General features: G+C 48.2%; 2 protein-coding genes across 3 annotated transcripts in view; one reads left to right on the top strand and one right to left on the bottom strand.

The window, feature by feature from the left end:
- Window positions 1–27,870, bottom strand: part of CTNNBIP1 (catenin beta interacting protein 1) — a 668,528-nt gene that overhangs the window by 161,013 nt on the left and 479,645 nt on the right. The gene's annotated exons all lie outside the window — the stretch shown is intronic.
- RBP7 (retinol binding protein 7) lies at window positions 2,067–22,887 on the top strand. Of its 2 annotated transcripts, XM_050789083.1 has the most exons (5): window positions 2,067–2,213; window positions 12,623–12,801; window positions 13,855–13,956; window positions 18,792–18,874; window positions 22,649–22,887. In XM_050789083.1, the coding sequence occupies exons 1-5, from the start codon at window positions 2,141–2,143 to the stop codon at window positions 22,761–22,763; spliced, it is 552 nt and encodes a 183-aa protein (XP_050645040.1). In that variant the 5' UTR covers window positions 2,067–2,140; the 3' UTR covers window positions 22,764–22,887. The 2 variants fall into 2 exon arrangements, with proteins under 2 accessions (XP_050645040.1, XP_050645050.1); XM_050789093.1 differs by lacking the exon at window positions 18,792–18,874.

Raw genomic sequence — 27,870 nt, forward strand, 5'->3', positions numbered from 1 at the left:
TTATTTATTTTTATTTTTATGTTTTTTTGAGGCGGAGTTTCGCTCTTGTTGCCCAGACTGGAGTGCAATGGTGCAATATCGGCTCATCACAACCTCCACCCCCTGGGTTCAAGCGATTCTCCTGCCTCAGCCTCCCAAGTAGCTGGGATTACAGGTGCCCACCATCATGCCTGGCTAATTTTTTGTATTTTTAGTAGAGATGGGGTTTCACTATGTTGACCACGCTGGTCTCAAACTCTTGACCTCAGGTGATCCACCCACCTCGGCCTCCCAAAGTGCTGGGATTATAGGTGTGAGCCACTGTGCCCAGCCAGTTAGCTTTTATATTTGAGTCTGGAACTCATAGAAGAGGTCAGAAATTGACGTATAAATCTTGAGCTGGACACAGTAGCTTACACCTGTAATCCCAGTACTTTGGGAGGTCAAGGTTGGAGGATAGCTTGAGCCTAGGAGTTTGAGACCAACCCCGGGCAACACAGGGATATTCCATCTCTACAAAAAATTTAAAAAATTAGCGAGGCATGGTCACATATACCTGTAGTTGTAGCTACTCGGAAGGCTGAGGCAGGAAGATCACCTGAGCTCAGGAGGTTGAGGCTACAGTGAACCATGATCACACCACTGCACTCCTGCCTGGGCAACAGAGCAAGACTCTGTCTCAAAAAGTAATCAGGCTGATCGTGGTGGCTCATGCCTGTAATTCCAGCACTTTGGGAAGCTTAGGTGGGTGGATCTTTTAAGGTTGGGAGTTTGAGACCAGCCTGGCCAACATGGTGAAACTCCGCCTCTACTAAAAAATATGAAAATTAGCCAGGCATGGTGGCAGGTATCTGTAATCCCAGCTACTCAGGAGGCTGAGGCAGGAGAGTTGCTTGAACCCAAGAGGCAGAGGTTGCAGTGAGCCAAGATCACACCATTGTACTCCAGCCTGGGCGACAGAGTAAGACTCTGTCTCAAAAAATAAAATAAAAAGAAAAATAAATAGGGCGGTGGCTCACAGCTGTAATCCCAGCACTTTGGGAGGCCGAGGCGGGTGAATCATGAGGTCAGGAGCTCGAGACCAGCCTGGCCAACATGGTGAAACCCCCATCTCTACTAAAAATACAAAAAATTAGTTGGGCATGATGGCAGGCATCTGTGATCCCAGCTACTCAGGAGGCTAAGGCAGGAGAATCGCTTGAACCCAGGAGGCGGAGGTTGCAGTGGGACGAGATTGAACCACTGTACTCTAGCCTGGGAGATAGAGTGATACTCCTCAAAATAAAATAAAATAAAATCAGTCAATCTTGGAGCCAGCATTTCTAGGCGGTGTTTGTGGCTAATGTTGTAGGTTCGCCCATATTCCCACCCCTTCTCCTTTGCTTTTCTCTGTTCTGAGGCTAAATGCTGGAGACTAGATTCCCCAGGCCCCCTTGCAGTTAGAAGTGGCATTGATACAGTTTTGGCTAAAGAAATGTATACAGAAACCTGCTGGGTAATTTTTTATTTTTTTCCAACTATCCAGACTTCAAGGAGATGGGGAGGTTTGTGCTGCAGGGATACTGACCGGTGGTTTTTTCCCTTTTCTCCACCTTGAATGTGGATGTCCTGGCTGGGAACCCAGTTGCCAGCTCATGACCAGGAGGTAACAAGCAGGAATGAAAGGCCACCACGCAGGTGCGGTGCTACCGAGGTGCGAATCACTGCGTGTGATTCCGAGGTGCGAATCATCACCAGCAATCACTTCTCTCAGGACTGTTAAGAAAAATAAACTCCTCCTTATTGAGACCATGAGAGTTACGCTGAGGGGTATATTGTTATTTGAAGCTGACAATATTCAATGCTATGAGATTGAAGGTCATCCCTGGGTCATTAACATATAAGCAGGGAAGAAAGTGTGGCCCGAAACAGTCTGGGGCATGAGAAAGCAGTAGGAGAGGAAGCCCCAAGAAAAGGGGGGAGCTGCCGCGCGGCGGGTAGAGCCAGGAGCAGCGGGAGGAGGCGGCCGGGAGCGCAGCGGCTTCTAGCGGCGAGAGGGACCCACTCGGCCCCACCTGCGCCGCGCGCGCGCGGCTCCCACCCCTGCCCCGCCCCGCCTGGTTTATAGGACTCGGCCCGAGCCTCTGGCCGCGCGCCGGGGTTTGTCCTGCGACCTCCGACCATGCCCGCCGACCTCAGCGGTACCTGGACCCTGCTCAGCAGCGACAACTTCGAGGGCTACATGCTGGCCCTAGGTAGGGTGGAGGGGAGGCGGCGGGGACGCGGGGCTCGCCGTCTGTCTTGGGTTCAGGCGAAGGCGGCCGGGCCGGGCCTGTAGGTGCATCTGCTGTCCGTGCCTTCGCCCTGCTGCGCCCACCGTCGCCCAGTCGCCCCGAGTCCGCCGGTCTTTGGCGCCTCCGTCCATCGGGCCCGGGACCCCAGTCCTTCCGTCCCCCAGTGCATCCTTCCCCGCGCCCACCCGCCCCGCGTCCCCACGGCCGTCTCTCCACGGCCCCTTGTCCCCCGGCCGCCGGTCCCCCGCCCATCCGTCCCCGCGTCCAGCCCCCCGTCCGTCTCTACCCGCACGCGGCAGACCCGCGGAGACTGCAGACTGGGGGTCCGGCCGGGGAGGAGACGCCCCGGACCGAAGCCACTGCCCGGCGGCCCTCCCCTCAGCCGCCTTCCGCGCGGGTCCCGGGACCCCCGGCGCGCCATGGCTCCCCCAGCGAGGTCCCGCGGCGCACCCGGAGCCGGTCGGGGACGCAGAATCCCGGAACCCGCGGACGATCCTTCAGGTCCGGGCGCACGCGGGAGTACAGAGCCTGGTTCGGCCCCAGGCGTGCCCCGACCGCCGCCTCCCGCGAGGGCTGGCGGCCCGCGGCGTCCTGGCTCCTGCGGGCCCGCGCTGTGCTTCCCGCCCTCATCCCGGTGCCAACGGTGCGCGGACTCTCAACTCACTGCAGCCTCCACCTCCCCGGTTCAAGAGATTCTCCTGCCACAGCCTCCCAAGTAGCTGGGATTATAGGCGTGCGCCACCACGTCCGGCTAATTTTGTACTTTTAGTAGAGACGGGGTTTCACCATGTTGGTCAGGCTGGTGTTGAGCTCCTGACTTCTGATGATCCACCCGCCTCGGCCTCCCAAAGTGCTGGGATTACGGGTGTGAGCCACCGCGCCTGCCACGAGTGTCGTTTTTCTTGTAGCTTTAGGACTCTGGGAAGTTGCCATGCCGGCCGATCCTTGAACCCTTGACCCGTAGGCAATTTTTGTTTTCTTAACCTTAGGGTTCATCTTAGTTGATAAAGGGGCATTTATTTTGGTCTTTCATATGCCAGGAGATAAGAGTGTTTCTCTGGGTATGGGAAAGGCACCTCTCACTTGAGAGTCTTATGATCTTCAGAGGAAGAGCAGAGAATTCTTTTATGGCCTGCTTCAGGGAAGAGGGGCAGAAGAAGGTCTGAGGGGGACCTTCCTGCTTCTGTTATTTCCTCAAATGCCAAGTAATATGGTTTGGCTGTGTCCCCACCCAAATCTCATGGGAGTTGTAGCTCCCATAATTCTCATGTGTTGTGGAAGGGACCTGATGAGAGATAATTGAATCATGGGGGCGGTTTTCCCCATACTGTTCTCGCGGTAGTGAATGTGTGAATGTCTCATGAGATCTGATGGTTTTATGAGGGGTTTCCCCTTTCATTTGGCTCTCATTCTCTCTTGCCTGCCACCACATAAATCGTGCCTTTGCCTTCTGCCATGATTTCTGGGCTTCCCTAGCCACGTGGAACTGTGAGTCGGTTAAACCTCTTTTTCTCTATAAGTTACTCTCTATAAGTTACTCTTTTTCTCTATAAGTTACTAAAGACATACTCTCGGGTATGTCTTTATCAGCAGCGTGAAAACGGACTAATACATTAAGGTGCCATGTTTTGAGGTAGCCGATCCTGAAACCCATAAATCCCAAACAGTTTTCTGAAAACCAGCAACTGTCTTTCAACTTCAGATCTAATTTATTAAAGTACTAAGTGCTTACATCAGTTTGTTAAAGTGCTAAGTACTTAGGTCACACAGCACTAGAGTGGTTGTTTACATAATACTGTATTACTTTTTTTTTTTTTTGAGATGGGAGTCTCACTCTGTCGCCCAGGCTGGAGTGCAGTGGCACCATCTCGGCTCACTGCCAGTTCGGCCTCCCAGGTTCACGCCATTCTCCTGCCTCAGCCTCCCGAGTAGCTGGGACTACAGGCGCATGCCACCACACCTGGCTAATTTTTTGTATTTTTAGTAGAGACGGGTTTTCACCGTGTTAGCCAGGATGGTCTCAATTTCCTGATCTGGTGATCCGCCCACCTCGGCCTCCCAGAGTGCTGGGATTACAGGTGCGAGCCACCGCGCTCGGCCATAATACCGTAATACATTTTATTTTAAGAATTGAGTGGGGCTGGGATGCGGTGGCTCACACCTATAATCCCAGCTCTTTGGGATGCCAAGGTGGGCGGATCAGGAGGTCAGGAGTTTGAGACCAGCCTGGCCAACATGATGAAGCCCTGCCTCTACTAAAAGTACAAAAAATTAGCCAGGCATGGTGGCATGCACCTGTAATCCCAGCTACTTGTGAGGCTGAGGCAGGAGAATTGCTTGAACCCAGGAGGCAGAGGTTGCAGTGAGCCGACATTGCACCATTGCACTCTAGCCGGGGAGACAAAGCAAGACTCCATCTTGCGAAAAAAAAAAAAAAAAAAAAGCTAGCAGACTGGGCACGGTGGCTCACACCTGTAATCCCAGCACTTTGGGAGGCCAAGCCAGGTGGATCACCTGAGGTCAGGAGTTCGAGACCTGCCTGGCCAGCATGGTGAAACCCTATCTCTACTAAAAATACAAAAATTAGCTAGGCATGGTGGCTCATGCCTGTAGTCCCAGCTAATCGGGAGGCTGAAGCACGAGAATCGCTTGAACCTGAGAGGCGGAGGTTGCAGTAAGCCCAGATCACGACACTGCACTCTAGCCTGGGCAACAGAGTGAGACTTGATCTTAAAAAAAAATAAGTCAATAAGATAAAAAAAAAAAATTCAGCTAGCAATCCTGAATTTTACTGATTTATGGGAATATATAATTTAATTTAAATGTATATGCTTGTTCATATACATGTAAGGAAAATACATTCCATAAAAAATCACAAATATATACTTAGATCTTTAAACTGTAGGGTCTAGGAAAATAATAAATGATTGCCTCTTTTTCATTGTTGTTGTTGAGATGGAGTCTTTCCTGTTAGAGTGCAGTGGTGCGATGTTGGCTCACTGTAACTTGTGCCTCCTGAGTTCAAGCAATTCTCTTGCTTCAGCCTCCTGAGTAGCTGGGATTACAGGCACCCGCCATCTCACCTGGCTAATTTTTGTATTTTTAGTAGAGATAGAGTTTTACCATCTTAGCCAGGCTGGTCTCGAACTCCTGACCTCATGATCCACCCGCCTTGGCCTCCCAAAGTGCTAGGATTACAGGCATGAGCCACCATGCCCAGCCAATTACCTCTTTTTTATTAGTAGAAGTGAGGTGAATGCCTGTTGGCAGTGATGCTAAGGGTCAAATAAGTCACCATCAAATACACAGCACACATCTCATGATGTGCTCCAGCTGGCATCTCATTTGAGGGCGGAAAATCACTCCCTTTTGTCTAAAAACTAGCGTTCAGGAACTGATCCTGCAGCTCCCACCCGGGCTCTGGTATCACTCTCTCCCAGCATCTGCCAAACTGCAGTGAGAAGAAAGGCAACTTGTTCTTGCACAAAGAAGAAAGTTTGCTTGGGGTTTTTTGAGATAGCGTCTTGCTCTGTCACTCAGGCTGGAGTGCAGTGGTGCGATCATGGCTCACTGCAGCCTTGAATTCCTGTGCTCAGGCGATCCTCCCACCTCAGCCTTCCAAGTGTCTGGGACAACAGGAGCGTACCGCCACACTTGGCTAATTTTTCAATTTTTTTGCAGAGACGGTGTCTTGCTATGTTGCCCAGGCTGGTCTCAAACTCCTGGCCACATGCAATCCTCCTGCCTCAGCCTTGCTTGGGTTTTAATATTTGGAGCTAACCTGGGATTTGGGAGTTCCTGGTGTACCCCCACAGTAGCCAAGAACGCCGAGGGTGCAGTGCCTCAGGAATGGAGAAGCCCTATGTTAATGCCCATAGATATTGACCAACTTGTGCAGGTCCTCGCCTTTAGTCCTGTTATGAACCCGAGAAGGTGGTGGTGTTTCCAACTTGCCCCAGGTTACTGTTTACACTGGGATATATTTAATTCATTCATTAATTGATTGATTTTTGAGACAGAGTCTTGCTTTGTTGCCCAGTCTGGAGTGCAGTGGCATGGATCTTAGCTCATTGCAACTCCGTCACCCAGGTTCAAGCAATTCTCCTGCCTCAGCCTCCCAAGTAGCTAAGATTACAGGTGCACGGCCCCACACCCAGTTAATTTTACATTTTTAGTAGAGACAGGATTTCACCATGTTGCCCAGGCTGGTCTCAAACTCCTAAGCTCAGGTGACCTGCCTGCCTCGGCCTCCCCAAGTGCTGGGATCACAGGCATGAGTCACTGCACCTGGCCCTACACTGAGATTTAAAGGGATCCCCTCTTGCCTTCAACCCACATTGCCTTAAGATTAGAAGTGGCTTTGAGATTAAAGGTTAATATAACCATCTGAAGCTTAGGTAAGTGTACATTTGTGTGGACTCCTTTGAAATTCTACCCTCAGCCGGGCGCGGTGGCTCAACCCTGTAATCCCAGCACTTTGGGAGGCCGAGACGGGCGGATCACGAGGTCAGGAGATCGAGACCATCCTGGCTAACATGGTGAAACCCCGTCTCTACTAAAAAATACAAAAAACTAGCCGGGTGAGGTGGCGAGCGCCTGTAGTCCCAGCTACTCGGGAGGCTGAGGCAGGAGAATGGTGTGAACCCGGGAGGCGGAGCTTGCAGTGAGCTGAGATCCGGCCACTGCACTCCAGCCTGGGCGACAGAGCGAGACTCCGTCTCAAAAAAAAAAAAAAAAGAAATTCTACCCTCAAGTGTATATGCTCACACATTTGTAATAGCATGTCATCGGACTGTTCCCTCCTACTTGAATGTCTTATTTTCTTTCTTTTTTTCTTTTTTTTTGAGATGGAGTCTCATTCTGCCACCCAGGCTGGAGGTGCAGTGGCGCAATCATGTCTCACTGCAAGCTCCGCCTCCTGAGTTCACGCCTTTCTCCCGCCTCAGCCTCCCGAGTAGCTGGGACTACAGGCGCCCGCCACCATGCCCAGCTAATTTTTTGTATTTTTTTAGTAGAGACGAGGTTTCACCATGTGAGCCAGGATGGTCTCAATCTCCTGACCTCGTGATCCGCCCACCTTGGCCTCCCAAAGTGCTGGGATTACAGGCATGAGCTACTGCGCGCAGCCTTGAATGTCTTATTTTCTATATAACACAATCTAGTGGATGAAAAAGCATGGCTTGACCGGGTTAACAGCCTTATGAGGAATATAGCCTTTTGGACTGTTGAGGTCCTAGTAAGTGTGAACCTGGTAGAAAGTGACCAGAACTTATGCCAATGTATTCATTTTATTTTATTTTTATTTTTATTTTTTGAGATAGGATCTCACTTTGTTGCCCAGGCTGGAGTGTAGTGGCACCATCTTGGTTCGCTGCAACCTCCTCCTTCCAGGCTTAAGCAATTCTCCCACCTCAGCCTCCCCAGCAGCCAGGTCTACAGGTACAGACCACCAAGCCCAGCTAATTTTTATTTTATTTTTTGATAGAGATGCGGTTTCACCATGTTGGCCAGGCTGATCTTGAACTCCTGGCCTCAAGTGATCTGCCTGCCTTGGCATCCCAAACTGCTGGAATTACAGACCTGAGCCACTGTACCTGGCCCAGAACTTATGCTAATTCAAAGTAAATTTTGGTCTTTAAAGGGGCCAGCCTTGGAGCTGCAAATCTGTGAAGTAACAATGTTGCAACATGGTAGTGAAGTAGGAAGCAGGGCTCAACTCCAGAAGCCGGGCGTGGGACAGCGGACCAAACTGAGGACTAACTAAAATAGGGATGGGATGGAAGCAGTTTTCCATAAAACACATACAACAGTGTGCCATGTCAGTTTACTGTTGCCATGGCAACACCTGGAGTTAGCACCCCTTTCAATGACCAGAGGACCCAAAAGTTACTACCCCTTTCCTAGAAATGTCTGCATAAACCACTCCTTAGCCGGGCGCGGCGGCTCAGGCATGTAACCCCAGCACTTTGGGAGGCTGAGGTGGGTGGATCGCCTGAGGTCAGGAGTTCGAGACCAGCCTGGCCAACATGGTGAAACCCATCTCTACCAAAAATACAAAAATTAGCCGGGCATGGTAGTGGGCACCTTTAGTTAGTCTCAGCTACTCAGGAGACTGAAGCAGGAGAATCACTTGAATCCGGGAGGCAATCAGTGAGCCAAGATGATGCTGCCATTGCACCCCAGCCTGGGTGACAAGAGCAAAACTCTTATCTCAAAAAACAAAACAAAAACAAAAAACCACCCCTTACTCTGCATATAACTAGAAGTGGGTATAAATATGACTACAAAACTGCCCTGAGCTGCTACTCTCTGCCTATGGGGTAGCCCTTTTCTGTAGGAGCAGTCACAGGGTTGTGACACTGCTTCTTCGATAAAGCTATTTTCTTCTGCCTCTGGCTTGCCCTTGAATTCTTTCCTGGGCAAAGCCAAGAGCCTTTGCAGGCTAATCCCCACTCTGGGACTCACCTGCCCCACGACTAGTGCAAATTGTAAATTTACTAATAACAAATTGCCTCACATATTTTATTTTATTTATTTATTTTTTGAGATGGATTCTTGCTCTGTCGCCTAAGCTGGAGTGCAGTAGCGAGACTTCAGCTCGCTGCAACCTCCACCTCCTGGGTTCAAGAGATTCTTCTGCCTAAGCCTCCAGAGTAGCTGGGATTACAGGCATCCCCCCACCACGCCTTACTAATTCTTGTATTTTTAGTAGAGATGGGGTTTTGCCATGTTGGCCAGGCTGGTCTCGAACTCCTGACCTCAGGTCATCTGCCCGCCTCAGCCTCCCAAAGTGTTAGAATTACAGGCGTGAACTACCACGCCCAGCCTGCCTCACAGATTTTCTGTTTGTTTGTTTTTTTAGACGGAGCTTTGGAGTTTTGCTCTTGTTGCCCAGGCTGGAGTGCAATGGTGCAATCTCGGCTCACCACAACCTCCATCTCCCGGGTTCAAGCAATTCTCCTGCCTCAGCCTCCTGAGTAGCTAGGATTACAGGTATGCGCCACCACGCCCGGCTACTTTTGTATTTTTAGTAGAGACGAGGTTTCTCCATGTTGGTCAGGCTGGTCTCGAACTCCTGACCTCAGGTGATCTGCCCGTCTCGGCCTCCCAAAGTGCCGGGATTACAAGCGTAAACCACCACGCCCAACCAAATTTATGTATGTATGTATGCATGTATGTATTTATTTATTTGAGATGGAGTTTTGCTCTTGTTGCCCAGCCTGGAGTGCAATAGTGCAATCTTAGCTCACCTCAACCTCTGCCTCCCAGGTTCAAGTGATTCTCCTGCCTCAGCCTCTGGAGTAGCTGCGATCACAGGCATGCACCACCACACCCAGCTAATTTTGTATTTTTAGTAGAGACAGGGTTTCTCCATGTTGGTCAGGCTGGTCATGTTGGTCTACCTGCCTCGGCCTCCCAAAGTGCTCGGATTACAGGCATGAGCCCCTGTGCCCGGCGCCTCACAGATATTGAAAGCATAAATGCTTAAAATCATAACTCTAAAGTCATTGTTAGTCTAAAGTTATTGGGTTTTGTTTTGCTTACATAATAGGGTTTGAGGAAAGTCAGCAGTAAGTTTGGCTTGGTCATATTAATAATAGGAAATGAGCCTGGGTAACATGGTGAAACTTCATCTCTATGAAAGAAAAATTTAAAAATTAGCCGGGTGTGGTGGCACATGCCTGTAGCCCCAGCTACTTGGGAGCTGAGCTGGGAAGATCTCCTGAGCCTAGGAAGCAAAGGCTGCAGTGAGCCGAGGTCACACCACTGCACTCCAGCCTGGGCAACAGAATGAGACCCTCTCTCAAAAAAATAATAGTAATAGGAAGTGATTTTAAGGTTTTGGTGTCAATACTTAAATATTGTTGAAAACCAATAAAGCCTGGATCATATTGCATCTCAAACTAAAAACTGGAGTTCTAGATTTAAACACATACACGCAGGCTTTTTTATTTGCAGCTGAGACCACAGGCATGCATCACTATGCCCAGATGGTTTTTGAGATGTTGGTTTGTTTGTTTGTTTGTTTTTGAGATGGAATTTCACTCTGTCGCCCAGGCTGGAGTGCAGTGGCTCGATCTCAGTTCATGGCAACCTCCGCCTCCTGAGTTCAACTGATTCTCCTGCCTCAGCTCAGCCCAAGTGTGAGCCAGCATGCCCAGCCTCAGCTGTTTGTTTGTTTGTTTGTTTTTAAATAGAAATGGGGTCTTGCTATGTTGTCCAGCCTGGTCTTGAACTCCTGGGCTTAAGTGATCTTCCCACCTTGGCCTCCAGAAGTGTTGGGATTACAGATATGAGCCACTGCCCCTGGCTACAAAAATTTTTTCTTACGATGAGGACATTTATATTATTGTTTTATTTTTGGTTGTTGTTGTTTGGGGTTTTTTTGAAATGGAGTCTTGCTCTGTCACCCAGGCTGGAGTGCAGTGGCACGATCTCGGCTTACTGCAGCCTCCACCTCCTGGGTTCAAGTGATTCTCCTGCCTCAGCCTCCCGAGTAGCTGGGATTACAGGGGCGCACTACCATGCTCAGCTAATTTTTGTTTTCTAGAGATGGGGTTTTGTCATGTTGCCCAGGCTGGTTTTGAACACCTGACCTCAGGTGGTCCACCTGCCTCTGCCTCCCAAAGTGCTGGGATTACAGGCATGAGCCACCTTGGCCGGGAGAATCACATCTCATCTTTAACTCCTCTCCCTCCTCCTCCCTCTCCCTAATTCTGCTGCAGCTACCCTAGGCTCCTCAGAGTTCCCAAAACACACTGACACACCCTTCCTCAGAGTCCCAGGGCTCCCTAGATTTCTGCCTTAAACTATTTACCAGAAATCTGTGTGGCTTGATTCTTCTTTCAGCTCCCTGCTGAGATGTCACCTGGCCATTATTTAAAATAGTGGTGTTTATTTCTAGCTACATAATATGCTCAAAGGCACTAAGTGGAACTGGGATTCCAAACCCTGATCTTCATCTTCTTAGCATTCCATGTTTCCCTGTGGAACTCTTTTTTAAAGCTTATTCAAGATTTCTAGCTGAGCAGGGTGGCTCATGTCTGTAATCCCAGCACTATGGGAGGCTCAGGTGGGAGGATTGCTTGAGCCCAAGAGTTCGAGACCAACCTGGGCAACATAGTGAGGCCTGATCTCTACAAAAAAATATTTAAAACATTTCCAGGCATGGTGGCATATGCCTGTAGTCCCAGATATTCGAGAGGCTGAGATAGAAGAATCACTTGAGCCTGAAAGGTCGAGGCTGCAGTGAGCCATGATTGCACCACTGCACTCCAGCCGGGGTGACAGAATGAGATCCTGTCTCAAAAAAAAAAAAAAAAAAAAAAAAGAGAGAGAGATTTATAAATACATTGTAGTACGTAGCTGGGTGTGGTGATGCAAGCCTGTAATTCCAGTTACTCAGGAGGCTAAGGCAAGAGAATTGCTTGAACCCAGGAGTGGAGGTTGCAGTGAGCTGAAATCGTGTCACTGTTTTCCCCAACCTTGGCGACAGAGTGAGACTATGTCTCAGAAAAAAAAGAAAAAAAAGTGTGTGTGTGTATGTGTGTGTGTGTATATATATATATATATAGAGAGAGAGAGAGGTATATACATGAATCCAGTGGTTTTTGAGTTTTGTCTTCATTGTTGTTGAGAAACTGTTCAAATGTTCTCTTAATTCAAAGTGTAAATACGTAAGGCAGAAAAAGGCAGAGTTGTGACCGAGGCTGGGTTGGGGGGCCTAAACCCTATCCCTTTGGTTTTCTTTTTCTTTCTTCCTTTTTTTTGAGATGGAGTCTCTCCCTGTTGCTCAGGCTGGAGTGCAGTGGTGTGATCTCAGTTCACCGCAACCTCCGCCTCCCGGGTTCAAGCAATTCTCCTGCTTCAGCCTCCCGAGCAGCTGGGGTTACAGGCATGTGCCACCATGCCCGGCTAATTTTGTAATTTTTAGTAGAGATAGGGTTTCTCCATGTTGGTCAGGCTGGTCTCAAACTCCTGACCTCAGGTGATCTGCCCTCCTTGGCCTCCCAAAGTGCTGGGATTACAGGTGTGAGCCACCGTGCCTGGCTGACAGTTTATTTTTTTTATAGAGACAGGGTCTTGCTATGTTGCCCAGGCTGGTCTCAAACTCCTGAGCTCAATCCTCCTGTCTCTCTGTCCCAAAGTGCTGGGATTACTGCACCTGGCATGTGCAAACTTTTTAGTCAGGCTGTGGTTGGCAGTTTGCCAAGACGGTTCCCTGTAGATCTGATTTCAGCAGCAAAAAACATTGAAGTTGTACAGGAAATGCTAACAATTACATGCAGTGATTTTGAGAACAGCTGCCAAATTCTTCACTTTTGCATCTCAAGCGAATGTTCAAATATTTTTCAAAAATTATTTTTAAGGTATTGACTTTGCCACTCGTAAAATAGCCAAGTTGCTGAGGCCACAGAAAGTGATTGAGCAAAATGAGGATTCTTTTACCATCCACACGAACAGCAGCCTAAGGAACTACTTTGTGAAATTTAAAATTGGAGAAGAATTTGAGGAAGATAACAAAGGCCTGGACAACAGAAAATGCAAGGTAAAATTTAAAGCAATGTCAGGCGTGGTGGATTACGCCTGTAATCCCAACACTTTGGGAGGTCAAGGCAGGCAGATCACCTGAGGTCAGGAATTCGAGACCAGCCTGGGCAACATGGCAAAACCCTGTCTCTACAAAAAATTCAAAAATTGGGTAGGCACGGTGGCTCATGCCTGTAATCCCAGCACTTTGGGAGGTCAAGGCGGGCAGATCACGAGGTCAGGAGATCAAGACCATCCTGGCTAACATGGTGAAACCCCATCTCTACTAAAAATACAAAAAAAAAAAAAAAAAGCCGGGCGTGGTGGGGGGCGCCTGTAGTCCCACCTACTCAGGAGGCTGAGGCAGGAGAATGGTGTGAACCCGGGAGGCGGAGCTTGCAGTGAGCCGAGATCCACTGCACTCCAGCCTGGGTGACAGAACGAGACTCCGTCTCAAAAAAAAAAAAAAAAAAAAAAAATTCAAAAATTAGGTGGGGGCCAGGCGCGGTGGTTCAAGCCTGTAATCCCAGCACTTTGGGAGGCCAAGACGGGTGGATCACGAGGTCAGGAGATCGAGACCATCCTGGCTAACACGGTGAAACCCCGTCTCTACTAAAAATACAAAAAACTAGCTGGGCGAGGTGGCGGGCGCCTGTAGTCCCAGCTACTGGGGAGGCTGAGGCAGGAGAATGGCATAAACCCGGGAGGCGGAGTTTGCAGTGAGCCGAGATCCGGCCACTACACTCCAGCCTGGGCTACAGAGGGAGACTCCATCTCAAAAAAAAAAAAAAAGAAAAAATTAGGTGGGCGTGGTGGCAGGAGCCTGTAAACCCAGCTACTTGGGAGGCTGGGGCAGAAGAATCACTTGAACCGGGAAGGTGAAGGTTCCTTGCAGTGAGCCGAGATCGCGCCACTGCACTCCAGCCTGGCCGACAGAGCGGGACTCCGTCTCAAAAAAAAAAAAAAAGCGATAAGTAGGCTGTTAATTTTGCAAGGCTAGCTTGGCATTCTACTTGGTAACACTTGAGGATCCTGCCAGGGCACTCTAACATTTTCTGCTCTCCTCATGCAGAGCTTGGTTACCTGGGACAATGACAGGCTCAGCTGTGTCCAGAAGGGAGAAAAGAAGAACAGAGGCTGGACCCATTGGATCGAAGGCGACAAACTCCACCTGGTATCCACCACATTTTGTTCTCAGTGAGATGATACAGTATTAAAGGAAACATCAGGCCGAGCGCGGTGGCTCACGCCTGTAATCCCAGCATTTTAGGAGGCTGAGTTGGATCTATCACTTGAGGTCAGGAGACCAGCCTGGCCTACATGGTGAAATCCCATCTCTACTATTTTTTTTTTTTTTTCCGAGATGGAGTGTCGCTCTGTCGCCAGGCTGGCGTGCAGTGGCACGATCTTGGCTCACTGCAACCTATGCTTCCTGGGTCCACGCGATTCTTCTGCCTCAGCCTCCCGAGTAGCTGGGACTACAGGCACGTACCACCACACCCAGCTAATTTTTGTATTTTTAGTAGAGACGGGGTTTCACCGTGTTAGCCAGGATGGTCTCGATCTCTTGACCTCATGATCCGCCTGCCTCGGCCTCCCAAAGTGCTGGGATTACAGGCATGAGCCACCACCACACCTGTCCCATCTCTACTGAAAATACAAAAATTAGCTGGGCATAGTGGTGCATGCCTATAGTCTCATCTTATATTAAATGAAACAGCCAAATATTCCAACAGAAGCAGGAAGATAACATGCAAATACTTATGGAACAATTCTTACCTATTATATGTAATAGCTACTTTATGTATACATATATATACATAGATAAACATAGTAGCTCAAATCTTTGGAGTGATGATTTGGGGCCCAATTACTGTGCTCAATCCTTTGAGTGTATTATCTCATTTAATCTTCATCACAATCCTGTGAAAAGGACACTATTCTTCCCATTCACAATTAAATTGGAATTTTGAAATTCCCCAAGGCTACTGTCAAAAGCATCAGAATCCAGTTTAAAAGTGTTTATTCAGACCAGGCGCGGTGGCTCACGCCTGTAATCCCAGCACTTTGGGAGGTCGAGGTGGGCGGATCACGAGGTCAGGAGATCAAGATCATCCTGGCCAACATGGTGAAACCCCATCTCTACCAAAAATACAAAAATTAGCTGGGCATGGTGGCACGTGTCTGTAGTCCCAGCTACTCAGGAGGCTGAGGCAGGAGAATCGCTAGAACCAGTGAGTCGGAGGTTGCAGTGACCTGAGATCGCACCACTGCACTACAGCCTGGCAACAGAGGCCGTTTTAAAAAAAATGAATAAATAACGGTTTATTCAGGCATGAAGCTGAAGACAGCCATCCAGGAAATACAGACTCCAAAGGAATGTGGTCAGTACAACCAAGCTGAAAAGTTAATATCTTACTTTTTTTTTTTTTGAGATGAAGTCTCTCCTCCTGTCACCCAGTGTCACCCAGGCTGGAGCACAGTGGTGCAATCTCAGCTCACTGCAACCTCTGCCTCCCGGGTTCAAGCGATTCTCCTGCCTCAGCCTCCCGAGTAGCTGGGATTACAGGCATGCACCACCACACCCAGCTAATTTTTGTATTTTTAGCAGAAATGGGGTTTTACCATATTGGCCAGGCTGGTCTCGAACTCCTGGCCTCAAGTGATGAGCCCACCTGGGCCTCCCAAAGTGTTGGGATTACAGGTGTGGCCGCTTGTAATAAAAATTTAATTTATTGGAATATGACTCTTGGAGTTTTTATTTTTCTTCTTTTACTTTTTTTTTTTTTTTTTTTTGAGACCGAGTCTTGCTCTGTCGCCCAGGCTGGAGTGCAGTGGCGCAACCTCAGCTCACTGCAACCTCCGCCTCCTGGGTTCACACCATTCTCCTGCCTCAGCCTCCTGAGTAGCTGGGACTGTAGGCGCTCGTCACTATGCCTGGCTAATTTTTTATGTTCTTTTTTTTTTTTTTTTTTTTTTTTTTTTTTGAGACGGAGTCTCGCTCTGTCGCCCAAGCTGGAGTGCAGTGGCGCGATCTCGGCTCACTGCAAGCTCCGCCTCCCGGGTTCACGCCATTCTCCTGCCTCAGCCTCCCGAGTAGCTGGGACTACAGGCGCCCACAACCGCGCCCGGCTAATTTTTTGTATTTTTAGTAGAGACGGGGTTTCACCGTGGTCTCGATCTCCTGACCTTGTGATCCGCCCGCCTCGGCCTCCCAAAGTGCTGGGATTACAGGCGTGAGCCACCACGCCCGGCCGATTTTTTATGTTCTTTAGTAGAGACGGGGTTTCACTGTGTTAGCCAGGATGGTCTCGATCTCCTGACCTCGTAATCCGCCCGCCTCGGCCTCCTAAAGTGCTGGGATTACAAGCGTGAGCCACCGCGCCCGGCCTTCTTTTACTTTTAAGCTGTTGGACTTGAGGTGTTTTTCTTTAATGGCTTTATCAAGTATACTTTATGTACCAAAAAATGTACCTGTTTTAAGTGTACAGTTTGATAATTTCTAGTAAACGTATACAGGTGTACAACCATTCCCATTATCCAGTTTCAGACAACTCAGTCACTCCAGAACATTCCCTAGAGACAATGTGCTGACAACTATTGTTGTATAGCCTTTTCTTTTTTGTTTTTTGTTTGGTTTTGTTTTGTTTTTGAGACAGAGTCTTGCTCTGTCACCCAGGCTGGAGTGCAGTGGCATGATCTCAGCTCACTGCAAACTCTGCCTCCTGGGTTCAAGCAATTCTCCTGTCTCCACCTCCCAAGTAGCTGAGACTACAGGCGCATGCCACAACACCCAGCTAATTTTTCTGTATTTTTAGTAGAGACAGGGTTTTACCATATTGGTCGGGCTGGTCTCCAACTCCTGACCTCAGGTGATCCACCCGCCTCTGCCTCCCAAAGTTCTGGGATTACAAGCGTGAGCCACCGCGCCTGGCCTATTTTAATTTGTGTTTTTGAGACAGAGTCTCTCTCTGTCACCTAGGCTTGAGTGCAGTGGTGCGATCTCAGCCCTCTGCAACCTCTACCTCCTGGGTTCAAGGGATTCTCCTTCCTCAGCCTCCCAAGTAGCTGGGATTACAGGCGCCTGCCACCATGCCCAGCTAAGTTTTTTTTTTTTTTGAGACGGAGTTTTGTTCTTGTTGCCTAGGCTAGAGTACAATGGCGCGATCTTGGCTCACCGCAACCTCCACCTCCCGGGTTCAATGATTCTCCTGCCTCAGCCTTCCCGAGTAGCTGGAATTACAGGCATGCACCACCATGCCGGGCTAATTTTGTGTTTTTAGTAGAGACGGGGTTTCTCCATGTTGGTCAGGCTGGTCTCGAACTCCCGACCTCAGGTGATCCGCCCACCTTGGCCTCCCAAAGTGCTGGGATTACAGGCGTAAGCCACCAGGCCCGGCCATGCCCAGCTAATTTTTGCATTTTTATTAGAGACAGGGTTTTGCTATGTTGGACAGGCTGGTCTCAAATTCCTGACCTCAGGTGATCCGCCCGCCTCGACCTCCCAAAGTGCTGGGATTACAGGCGTGAGCCACCCCGCCCAGAAAGGTCTTACTTATACAGACAGCAAACAAAGAAATTTCGCAGGATTATATTTTCTATACAAAGCTGTTTTATGAGTTACAGGAATTTGATTAGTTACCACTCCGTTTTTTCCTTCTTCTTTCCAGTTTAAAGAATATATTTATTGGCCGGGCGCGGTGGCTCAAGCCTGTAATCCCAGCACTTTGGGAGGCCGAGGCGGGCGGATCACGAGGCCAGGAGATCGAGACCATCCTGGCTAACACGGTGAAACCCCGTCTCTACTAAAAAAATACAAAAAAACTAGCCGGGCAAGGTGGCGGGTGCCTGTAGTCCCAGCTACTCGGGAGGCTGAAGCAGGAGAATGGCGTGAACCCGGGGGTCGGAGCTTGCAGTGAGCGGAGATCGCGCCACTGCACTCCAGCCTGGGCAACAGAGCAAGACTCCGTCTCAAAAAAAAAAAAAGAATATATTTATTTTATTTTTCTTCCCCCTCATTCTTGCTGTCATCTTAAGAGTATATTTGGCCGGGCGCGGTGGCTCAAGCCTGTAATCCCAGCACTTTGAGAGGCTGAGATGGGCGGATCACGAGGTCGGGAGATCAAGACCATCCTGGCTAACACAGTGAAACCCCGTCTCTACTAAAAAAATACAAAAAACTAGCCAGGCGAGGTGGCGGGCGCCTGTAGTCCCAGCTACTCGGGAGGCTGAGGCAGGAGAATGGCGTGAAGCCGGGAGGCGGAGCTTGCAGTGAGCTGAGATCCGGCCACTGCACTCCAGCCTGGGCGACAGAGCGAGACTCCGTCTCAAAAAAAAAGAAAAAAAAAAAGAGTATATTTAACATTCCATCTTAGACCATGTGATAGTCATAGGTGTTTGTATAAGAGAAGGAAAGGGTTCACCTGCTTTGGGAAAAAAAAGAGAGAAGAAACAGGGAAGTGAGTCTATAATTAAGACCAACAGTAGAGGGAAGGCTTCTCTGGTGCCGTTTAGTCTTTTATAAAACAGCGTAGGTAAAGAAAAAGGCTAATCTATAACCAGAGAAGTTAAGGTTATAGCTGTCTAGGTTACAGCTGCCTTTAACATGACTGAGGTCCTGGCCGGGCGCGGTGGCTCACGCCTGTAATCCCAGCACTTTGGGAGGCTGAGGCAGGAAGATCACGAGGTCAGGCGATCGAGACCACGGTGAAACACCGTCTCTACTAAAATTACAAAAAATTAGCCAGGCGCAATGGCGGGCGCCTGTAGTCCCAGCTACTCGAGAGGCTGAGGCAGGAGAATGGCGTGAAACTGGGAGGCTGAGCTTGCCGTGAGCCGAGATCGCACCACTGCACTCTAGCCTGGGCGACAGAGCGAGACTCAGTCTCAAAACAAACAAACAAACAAAAAAACATGACTCAGGTCCCGTAATCACATTCCTTTAAGACTCAAAATAATTTTTAAAGTTTCATCAGCTTTGATTGTGAATTATGTATTTTCACACTGTAGAGTGAAGATTCAAATACAGGTCGGAGAAGAATGTGTGCTCTCAGCTCCGTGCTTTATTGTTTCACTGTGTGTGTGAAATCTAGGTGAGACCCTTGAAAACAAAATTAGAGCAGTTTCCTTAAAGTTGGGTCTGGGTAGTCTTTGATTACAAAGGCTCTGAAGATATTTTGATTCTAGATGGACAAATCTCACACTCTTCTGACAATAAAAAAGCACTCTGGGAGGCTGAGGCAGGCGGATCACCTGAGGTCAGGAGTTCGAGACCAGCCTGGCCAACATGATGAAACCCCGTCTCTACTAAAAATACAAAAATTAGCTGGGCAGTGGCAGGCGCCTGTAATCCCAGCTACTCAGGAGGCTGAGGCATGAGAATCGCTTGAACCCAGGAGGCGGAGGTTGCAGTGAGGCAAGATCATGCCCCTCCAACCTGGGGGATAGAGCAAGACTCTCTCTCAAAAAAAAAAAAAAAAAAAAAAAAACACACACACAAAGTAAGAAACTTGCCTTCACAAATATGTAATATGGAATTTCAAAGAAAATACACATACGTTTGAGGATTTAGATTAGTTGGTTGTAAGAGGTGGTGTTCAAATTATGCACAACAGCTGGGTGTGGTGGCACTTGCCTGTAGTCCCAGCTACTGGATAGGTCGAGGCAGGAAGATTGCTTGAGCCCAGGAGTTTGAGTAAAGGCTAGGGAACATAGGAAGAGCCCGTCTCTAAAAAAAAAAAAAAAAGAAAAAAGAAAAGGAAGTCTGGGCACCATGGCTCACATCTGTAATCCCAGCACTTTGGGAGGTGAAGGCAGATGGATCACCTGAGGTCAGGAGTTCAAGACCAGCCTGGCCAGCATGGCGAAACCCTGTCTCTACTAAATATAATACAAAAATTAGCCTAGTGTGATGGCAGGCACTTGTAATCACAGCTACTTGGGAGACTGAGGCAGGAGAATCGCTTGAACCTGGGAGGAGGAGGTTGCAGTGAGCTGAGATTGTGCCACTGCACTCCAGCCTGGGCGACAAGAGTGAAACTCTGTCTCAAAAAAAAAAAAAAAAAAAAAAAAAAAAAAAGAAAGATACCAAATCATCCTTCTCTAGCAAATCCAGGAAATCTGCCCAAGCAGGGCACAGAAGTACTTTGATCTAAGGATACTCATGGAATGATTTTTACTTACCATGATATGTTTTTTTGTTTGTTTGTTTGAGACAGAGTCTTACTCTGTCACCCAGGCTGGAGTGCAATAGCTTGATCTCAGCTCAATGCAACCTCCGCCTCCTGGGTTCAAGTGATTCTCCTGCCTCAGCTACCTGAGTAGCTGGGATTACAGGAGCTCAAAACCACACCCAGCTAATTTTTGTATTTTTAGTAGTGATGGAGTTTTACCATGTTGGGTCAGGTTGGTCTCAAATTCCTGACCTCAGGTGATCCACCCCCCTCAGCCTCCCAAAGTGCTGGGATTACAGGCATGAGCCACCACACCCAGCCACAATATATTAAAAATTATTTGGTTTCTGGGTGTGGTGGTTCATTCCCGTAATCCCAGCACTTTGCAGGGACACAGCAAGAGGATCACTGGAGTCCAGGAGTTTAACACCAGCCTGGGCAACATAGTGTGACTCTGTCTCTACAAAAAATTGGCTGGGGGCAGTAGCTCATACTTGTAATCCCAGAACTTTGGGAGGTCAGGGCAGGTGGATCATCTGAGGTCAGGAGTTGGAAACTAGCCTGGCTAACATGGTGAAACCCTGTCTCTACTAAAAAATACAAAAATTAGCTGGGTGTGGTGGTGGGCGCCTGTAGTCTGAGCTACTCGGGAGGCTGAGGCAGGAGAATCGCTTAAACCCAGGAGGTGGAGGTTGCAGTGAGCCGAGATCCACCATTGCACTCTAGCCTAGGCGACAAGAGCAAGACTCCATCACAAAAAATAAAAATAAATATTAGCAGGGCGTGGTGACAGGTGCCCATAGTCCCAGCTACTTGGGTGGCTGAGGTGGGAAGATTACTTAAGCCCAGGAAGTTGAGGCTAAGGTTAGCCATGACTGCACCACTGCATTCCAGCCTGGGTGAAGGAGTAAGACCCTGTCTCAAAGTTAAAAAAAAGGTCTTTTGTGTGCTAATGACATGACTGGCTACTGAAGGTCCTTAGATAGCTTCAGGATGGGGGCTGGTCACCAGAAAATCTAAGGCATGATTAGAGGGTTGGAACTTTCAACTTCATCCCTGAGGGAAGAGGGGCTGGAGACTGAACTAATCACCAATAGCCAATGACTGAATCAATCATGGCTGTGTGCTGAAACATCCACTAAAAACGAAACCACAGGGTTTGGAGGGCTTCCACATTGAATGGTGAACATTCATGTGTGTGGTAAATACACTGAGGTGCTGGGAGGGTTGCATGCTCCCGCTTCCTACTTTGCCCTGTGCGTCTCTTCCATCAGGCTCTTTCTTTTTTCTTTCTTTTTTTTTTTTTGAGATGGAGTCTTGCTCTGCTGCCCAGGCTGGAATGCAGTGGCGTGATCCTGGCTTACTGCAACCTCTGCCTCCTGGGTTCAAGTGATTCTCCTGCCTAAAGTCTCCTGAGTAGCTGGTATTACAGGCATGCACCACCACACCCAGTTAATTTTTGTATTTTTAGTAGAGACAGGGTTTCGCCATGTTGGTCAGGCTGCTCTTGAACTCCTGACCTCAGGCAATCCACCCGCCTCGGCCTCTCAAAATGCTGGGATTAGAGGCGTGTGCGCCCAGCCCCATCAGGCTCTTTCTGAGTTGTTTATTTTATAATAACCTGGTAATAGTAAGTGAAGGGACTTTCTGAGTTTTGTGAGCCCTTCTAGCAAATTATCAAGTCCAAGGAGGGGTTGGTTATGGGAAAACCTGATTTGTAGCTGATCAGTCAGAAATATGGGAGGTCCGAAAATTTGACGGGTGTCTGAAGTTGGAGGCAGTCTCGTGAGACTGCATCCTTAACCTATGTGGTCTGTGCTAACTCTGGGTTGTTAGTGCCCGAATTAAGTTGGTTTACTGGACACTCAGTTGGTGTCAGAGAGTTGGAGAAGTGGGACTAGAAAAGACACCACACAACTGGTGTCAGGAGTTTAAAAACCCACACATTTGGTGTCAGAAGTTTTGCGAGTAGGCCAGGTGTGGTGGCTCATAACTGTAATCCTAGCACTTTGGGAGGGCAAGGCAGGAAAATCATTTGAGGCTAGGAGTTCAAGACCAGCCTAGGGGCCAGACACGGTGGCTCATGCCTGTAATCCCAGCACTTTGGGAGGCCGAGGTGGGCAGATCACGAGGTCAGGAGTTCAAGAACAGCCTGGCCAACATGGTGAAACCCCGTCTCTACTAAAAATACAAAAATTAGCAGAGCATGGTGGCATATGCCTGTAATCCTAGCTACTTGGGAGGCCGAGGCAGAAGAATTGCTTGAACCGGGACCCAGGAGGCGGAGGTTGCAGTGAGCTGAGACCGTGTCACTGCACTCTAGCCTGGGCTACAGAGTGAGACTCCATCTCAAAAAAAAAAAAAAAAAAAAAAAAAAAATACCAGCCTAGGCAGTGGCGAAACCCTGTCTTTACAACAAACACAAAAATTAGCCGGGCATGGTGGCACATGCCTGTAGTGTCCCAGCTACTTGGGGGACTGAGGTGGGACAGCTTGAGCCTGGGAGGCAGAGGTTACAGTAAGCTGAGATCTCACCACTGTACTTAGCCACGACGACAGAGTAAGACCCCATCTCAAAAAAGAAAAAAAAGTGTTCCAGAAAAGGGTTAAAATAAAATAAAAAATAAGTGTTGAGAGTAAAAATAGACCACATGCAACCTTATCTTTCTTCTTCCCTTCTTCCTTACGCCCTAGGAAATGTTCTGTGAAGGTCAAGTGTGCAAACAGACATTCCAGAGAGCCTGATCCATATCCAGCAGCAGAGCCCACTTGTGGCTGCAGCTTTATGCCAAATTATATTGCAGACTGAACAGATGTTTATCCATCCCATTCGGTGATGAGGACTCGTGGCTGGAGAGAGCCACACAGCCTGTAACCTGAAGTCATCTAGATTATGGGGAAACTACTCAGCTTCAATAAACCTGTCCAAATGACTCTGAAGTTTTTCCTTTTCAATTTAGGAAATCCCAGCATTTTAAAAAACATTTGAAAGCCTTCTAGGTGCACAAGAGACACACCAATGAATAAGCTATCATTCCTGCCTTCAAGGCTAGTGAGGAAGCTGGCCAAAACAAGCAACTCAACAGCTACCAGAGCTCTGGGGTTGGGGGGCAGATGACTTTGAGGGATGGGCAGGTGGTGACATTGACAGGGGTCTGGGATGGTGATTTTTGTTTCTTTGTTTTTCTTTCTTTTTTTTTTTTTTTTTTTTTTTAAGACAGTCCTGCTCTGTCACCCAGGCTAGAGTGCAGTGGCTCCATCTTGGCTCACTGAAACCTCTGGCTCCTGGCTTCAAGCAATTCTCCTGCCTCATCCTCCCAAGTAGCTGGGATTATAGGCATGCGCCACCACACTTGGCTAATTTTTGTATTTTTAGTAGAGACAGGGGTTTCACCATGTTGGCCAGACTGGTCTTGAACTCCTGACCTCAGGTGATCCACCCACCTCGGCCTCCAAAGTGTTGGGATTACAGGCGTGAGTCACCGCGCCTGGCCAGCAGTTCCTCTTTTTTTTTTTTTTTTTGAGACGGAGTCTTGCTCTGTCGCCCAGGCTGGAGTGCAGTGGCCCGATCTCAGCTCACTGCAAGCTCCGCCTCCTGGGTTCACGCCATTCTCCCGCCTCAGCCTCCCGAGTAGCTGGGACCACAGGCGCCCGCCACCTCGCCCGGCTAATTTTTTGTATTTTTTAGTAGAGACGGGGTTTCACCGTGTTAGCCAGCATGGTCTCGATCTCCTGACCTCGTGATCCGCCCATCTCGGCCTCCCAAAGTGCTGGGATTACAGGCTTGAGCCACCGCGCCCGGCCCTCTTTTTTTTTTCAAACAAGATTTAGAATCTCCCCAAGGGTAGTTTAGAGAAAGGAAAATCCAAGACAGGAAATCAGAAGCTATTCATGAGGGGGAAAATAACCTTAATAATGGCAAAGTTACACAAACAACAAACCAGAAAGGAATCATTTCAGAAGCCAAGAATTCAACCCAAATCACCCTTGTCAAAAGACAAAGCCTTAGCTACTGAGCCACACAGCATTGGGCAGTTTCTTTCTTTCTTTCTTTCTTTTTTTTTTTTTGAGACGGAGTCTCGCTCTGTCACTCAGGCCGGAGTGCAGTGGCCGGATCTCAGCTCACTGCAAGCTCCGCCTCCCGGGTTTACGCCATTCTCCTGCCTCAGCCTCCCAAGCAGCTGGGACTACAGGCGCCCGCCACCTTGCCTGGCTAGTTTTTTATATTTTTTAGTAGTAGAGACGGGGTTTCACCATGTTAGCCAGGATGGTCTCGATCTCCTGACCTCATGATCCCCCCGTCTTGGCCTCCCAAAGTGCTGGGATTACAGGCTTGAGCCACCACCGTGCCCGGCCTCTTTCTTTCTTTTTTTTTTTTTTTGACGGAGTCTCACTTTGTTGCCAGGCTTGAGTGCAGTGGCACAAACTCGAATCACTGCAACCTCTGCCTCCTGGGTTCAAGCGATTCTTCTGCCTCAGCCTCCTGAGTAGCTGGGACTACAGGTGCGTGACACCATGCCCGGCTAATTTTTGTATTTTTAGTAGAGGTGAGTTTCACCAGGTTGGCCAGGATGGTCTCGATCTCTTGACCTTGTGATCCGCCTCGGCCTCCCAAAGTGCTGGGATTACAGGCGTGAGCCACTGCACCCGGCCCTGGGCAGTTTCTATTGCTATTCCCAGAAGTCTAGAGTAGCCAAATTCAAGCTTTCAAAGGCTCTCAACTGCTCAAGATAATTTTTTTTTTTTTTTTTTTTTTTTTTTTTTGAGACGGAGTCTAGTGCAGTGGCACCATCTCAGCTCACTGCAAGCTCCACCTCCTGGGTTCATGCCATTCTCCTGCCTCGGCCTCCTGAGTAGCTGGGACTACAGGTGCCTGCCACCATGCCCAGCTGATTTTTTTGTATTTTTAGTAGAGATGGGGTTTCACCATGTTAGCCAGGATGGTCTCAATCTCCTGACCTCGTGATCCGCCCGCCTCAGCCTCCCGAAGTGCTGGGATTACAGGCGTGAGCCACCATGCCCAGCCTGCTCAAGATAATTTTTAGGGCTATGACATGGACCCCCAAATTCCTGTCCTCTGTATGGCAGAAACCAAGAGAAAGTATCCCCACATGGCCATAAGTTTAAGCTCTTAAGGACATAAAACAAGGCAGAGAAATTTCATTTGGCATTGGTTTCAGAGACTCATAGCAACATTTGTAACTGACCAACCTGATGGGCTGGCTTGAAAACTTGGCTTATAGGCATCCTAAACCCACGTTCTATCCTGTGATACTCCCCTCTTCATTACAGAACAACACAGAAAGACAAATTCTTAGCACAAAGTACATCAGATTTGCTACAGCCTAAGACTTGTCTGACAAATCCTTTTTTTCTACTAATCAAACCCTTGCAGAGAAAACAAATAGTGGCATTTACCGTTTACACACACATACAGAGAGACAGAGAGAGACCAGAAACTTGGCTGGTAAGAATTTCTTAGTCTGGCTGGGCATGGTGGCTCACACCTATAATCTTAGCCCTTTGGGAGGCTGAGGCGGGTAAATCACGAGGTCAAGAGATCCAGACCATCCTGGCCAACATGGTGAAACCCCGTCTCTACTAAAAATACAAAAATTAGCTGGGCATGATGGTGCGCACCTGTAGTCCCAGCTACTCAGGAGGCTGAGGCAGGAGAATTGCTGGAACCCAAGAAGTGGAGGTTGCAGTGAGCTGAAATCACGCCACTGCACTCCAGCCTGGCAACAGAGCAAGACTCCATCTCAAAAAAAAAAAAAAAAAAAGAATACAACTCAGGCACAGCCAAACGGAAGAGATGCATGGGACAAGGTTTGGAGGGGCTGTGGAGCTTCCTTGCCCTCTGCAGGTGCACCACCCTTCTAGTGCATGGATATGTTTTAGGCAGGAGAACAGAGTCTGGAGGCAGGGAACCTAAGGCTGTTTCAGGCTGACTTCCTAGAACTAAATTGAAAGGGAAATCCTAACTTTCCAAGCCTAAGTAACAAAAGGATCAGAGGCTACCCCTTTGCAAACCCCTACCTTTTCTGTGGCAGATGGGAAATTCTAAGTACCTCTAATTAGTTGCCTTTTTTTTTTTTTTTTTTTTTTTTTTTTTTTGAGACAGAGTCTCTCTCTGTTGCCCAGGCTGGAGTGCAGTGGCACCATCTCGGCTTGCTGCAACCTCTACCTTGACTTCAGGTGATCCCCCCACACTTACGGGGCTGCATTCCCAGAAGGTTAAGGCATTCTTAGTCACAGGATGAGATAGGAGGACAGCATAAGACACAGGTCACAAAGACCTTGCTAATAAAACAGGTTGTGGTAAAGAAGCCAGGAAAACCCACTGAAACCAAGATGGTGATGAGAGTGATCTCTGGTCTTCCTCACTTCTCATTATACACTAATTATAATGCATTAGCATTGGCACCCACCACACCCAGCTAATTTTTGTATTTTTAGTAGAGACGAGGTTTCACCATGTTGGCCAGGATGGTCACCATCTCTTGACCCTGTCATCCGCCCGCCTTGGCTTTCCGCAACCAATCAGACTCATTACAGGCCACTGTTTCATTTCATTTACAGGGGTGAATACCCAGTGGCCAACGGGAAACTTCTAGCGGGTATTTGGACTGGAGAAAATTCTGTATCCAGGGCCCTTGAGTGGCTACTGGGGCCTCTCCCACCTGGTGAAGTGTACTTTCATTTTCAATAACTCTCTGCTTTTGTTGCTTCATTTGTTTTCTTGGTTGTGTGTTTTGTTAAACTCTTTATTTATTTATTTTTTTTGAGACAGAGTCTTGCTCTGTCTCCCAGGCTGGAGTACAGTGGCGCGATCTCGGCTCACTGCAAGCTCCGCCTTCCGGGTTCACACCATTCTCCTGCCTCAGCCTCAAGGTTGCAACAGTGAGCCATGATCACACCATTCCACTTCATCCTGGGCAACAGAGCAAAACCCTATCTCTACCAAAAAAACCCATAAAAGCAAGAGGCTATCTTCTCTGAGGTTTACTATAGTTAACTTTTACAAGTATTTAATCATAATTGCTTAGATTGAATTCAATTCAGCATCTATTCCTAGAGGTTCACTATTATTATTACTAGGACCTGAGAATATGAAACAGCCATAAAAATGAGTGATGAATTCAATATATATTATTCTGCCACTCAGAAGTATTGTAACAAAAAAAAAAGTTTCTAGGTCATACCAAAAGCAGTAATTCATTATAAGTATAAATTTTGAATCACTGCAATGAATAAGTTCTTGAATTATTTGATAATCCAAGTAATGAGAGAGTGAAGCAAAAGATTTAAATTTGTGGTTAATTTACAAAAAATACTGACACTGATGGAGTTAATGTAAATCATAATGTACCACACTGTCAGCAAAGCCAAACTGGTTAATGGATGCCATCGATTCAGAGTATTACTATTTTTTGTTTTTTGAGACGGAGTCTCACTCTGTTGCCCAGGCTGGAGTGCAATGGTGGTGGGATCTCGGCTCACTGCAACCTCCACCTCCTGAGTTCAATTGATTCTCCTGCCTCCCGAGTAGCTGGGATTACAGGCGCACACCACCATGCCCAGCTAATTTTTGTATTTTTAGTAGAGATAGAATTTCACCATGTTGGCCAGGCTGCTCTCTAACTCCTGACCTCGTGATCCGCCTGCTTTGGCCTCCCAAAGTGCTGGGATTACAGGCATGAGCCACTGCTCCCGGCCTTATTATTACTAATTATAGCATAAGAAAACTTGAAATGCCCTGGAATTTTCATAGAAATAGTCACAAATTTTGAAACATTCCTAAAAACTTACATGTATTAACTTTTTTTTTTTTCCTGAGACAATCTCACTCTGTTGCCCAGGCTGGGGTATAATGGCATAATCTTGGCTCACTGCAACCTCCGCCTCCCAGGTTC

The sequence above is a fragment of the Macaca thibetana genome, chromosome 1 (assembly GCF_024542745.1).
Source record: "Macaca thibetana thibetana isolate TM-01 chromosome 1, ASM2454274v1, whole genome shotgun sequence".
Classification (NCBI taxonomy): Eukaryota; Metazoa; Chordata; class Mammalia; order Primates; family Cercopithecidae; genus Macaca; species Macaca thibetana.

Bases quoted from the DNA above. Each gene is read 5' to 3' on its own strand.
- RBP7 (XM_050789083.1), top strand. From the start codon at position 2,141: ATGCCCGCCGACCTCAGCGGTACCTGGACCCTGCTCAGCAGCGACAAC. The intron at 2,214-12,622 runs GTAGGGTGGAGG...ATTATTTTTAAG, and splicing joins GGGCTACATGCTGGCCCTAG to GTATTGACTTTGCCACTCGT. The intron at 12,802-13,854 runs GTAAAATTTAAA...CTCCTCATGCAG, and splicing joins TGGACAACAGAAAATGCAAG to AGCTTGGTTACCTGGGACAA.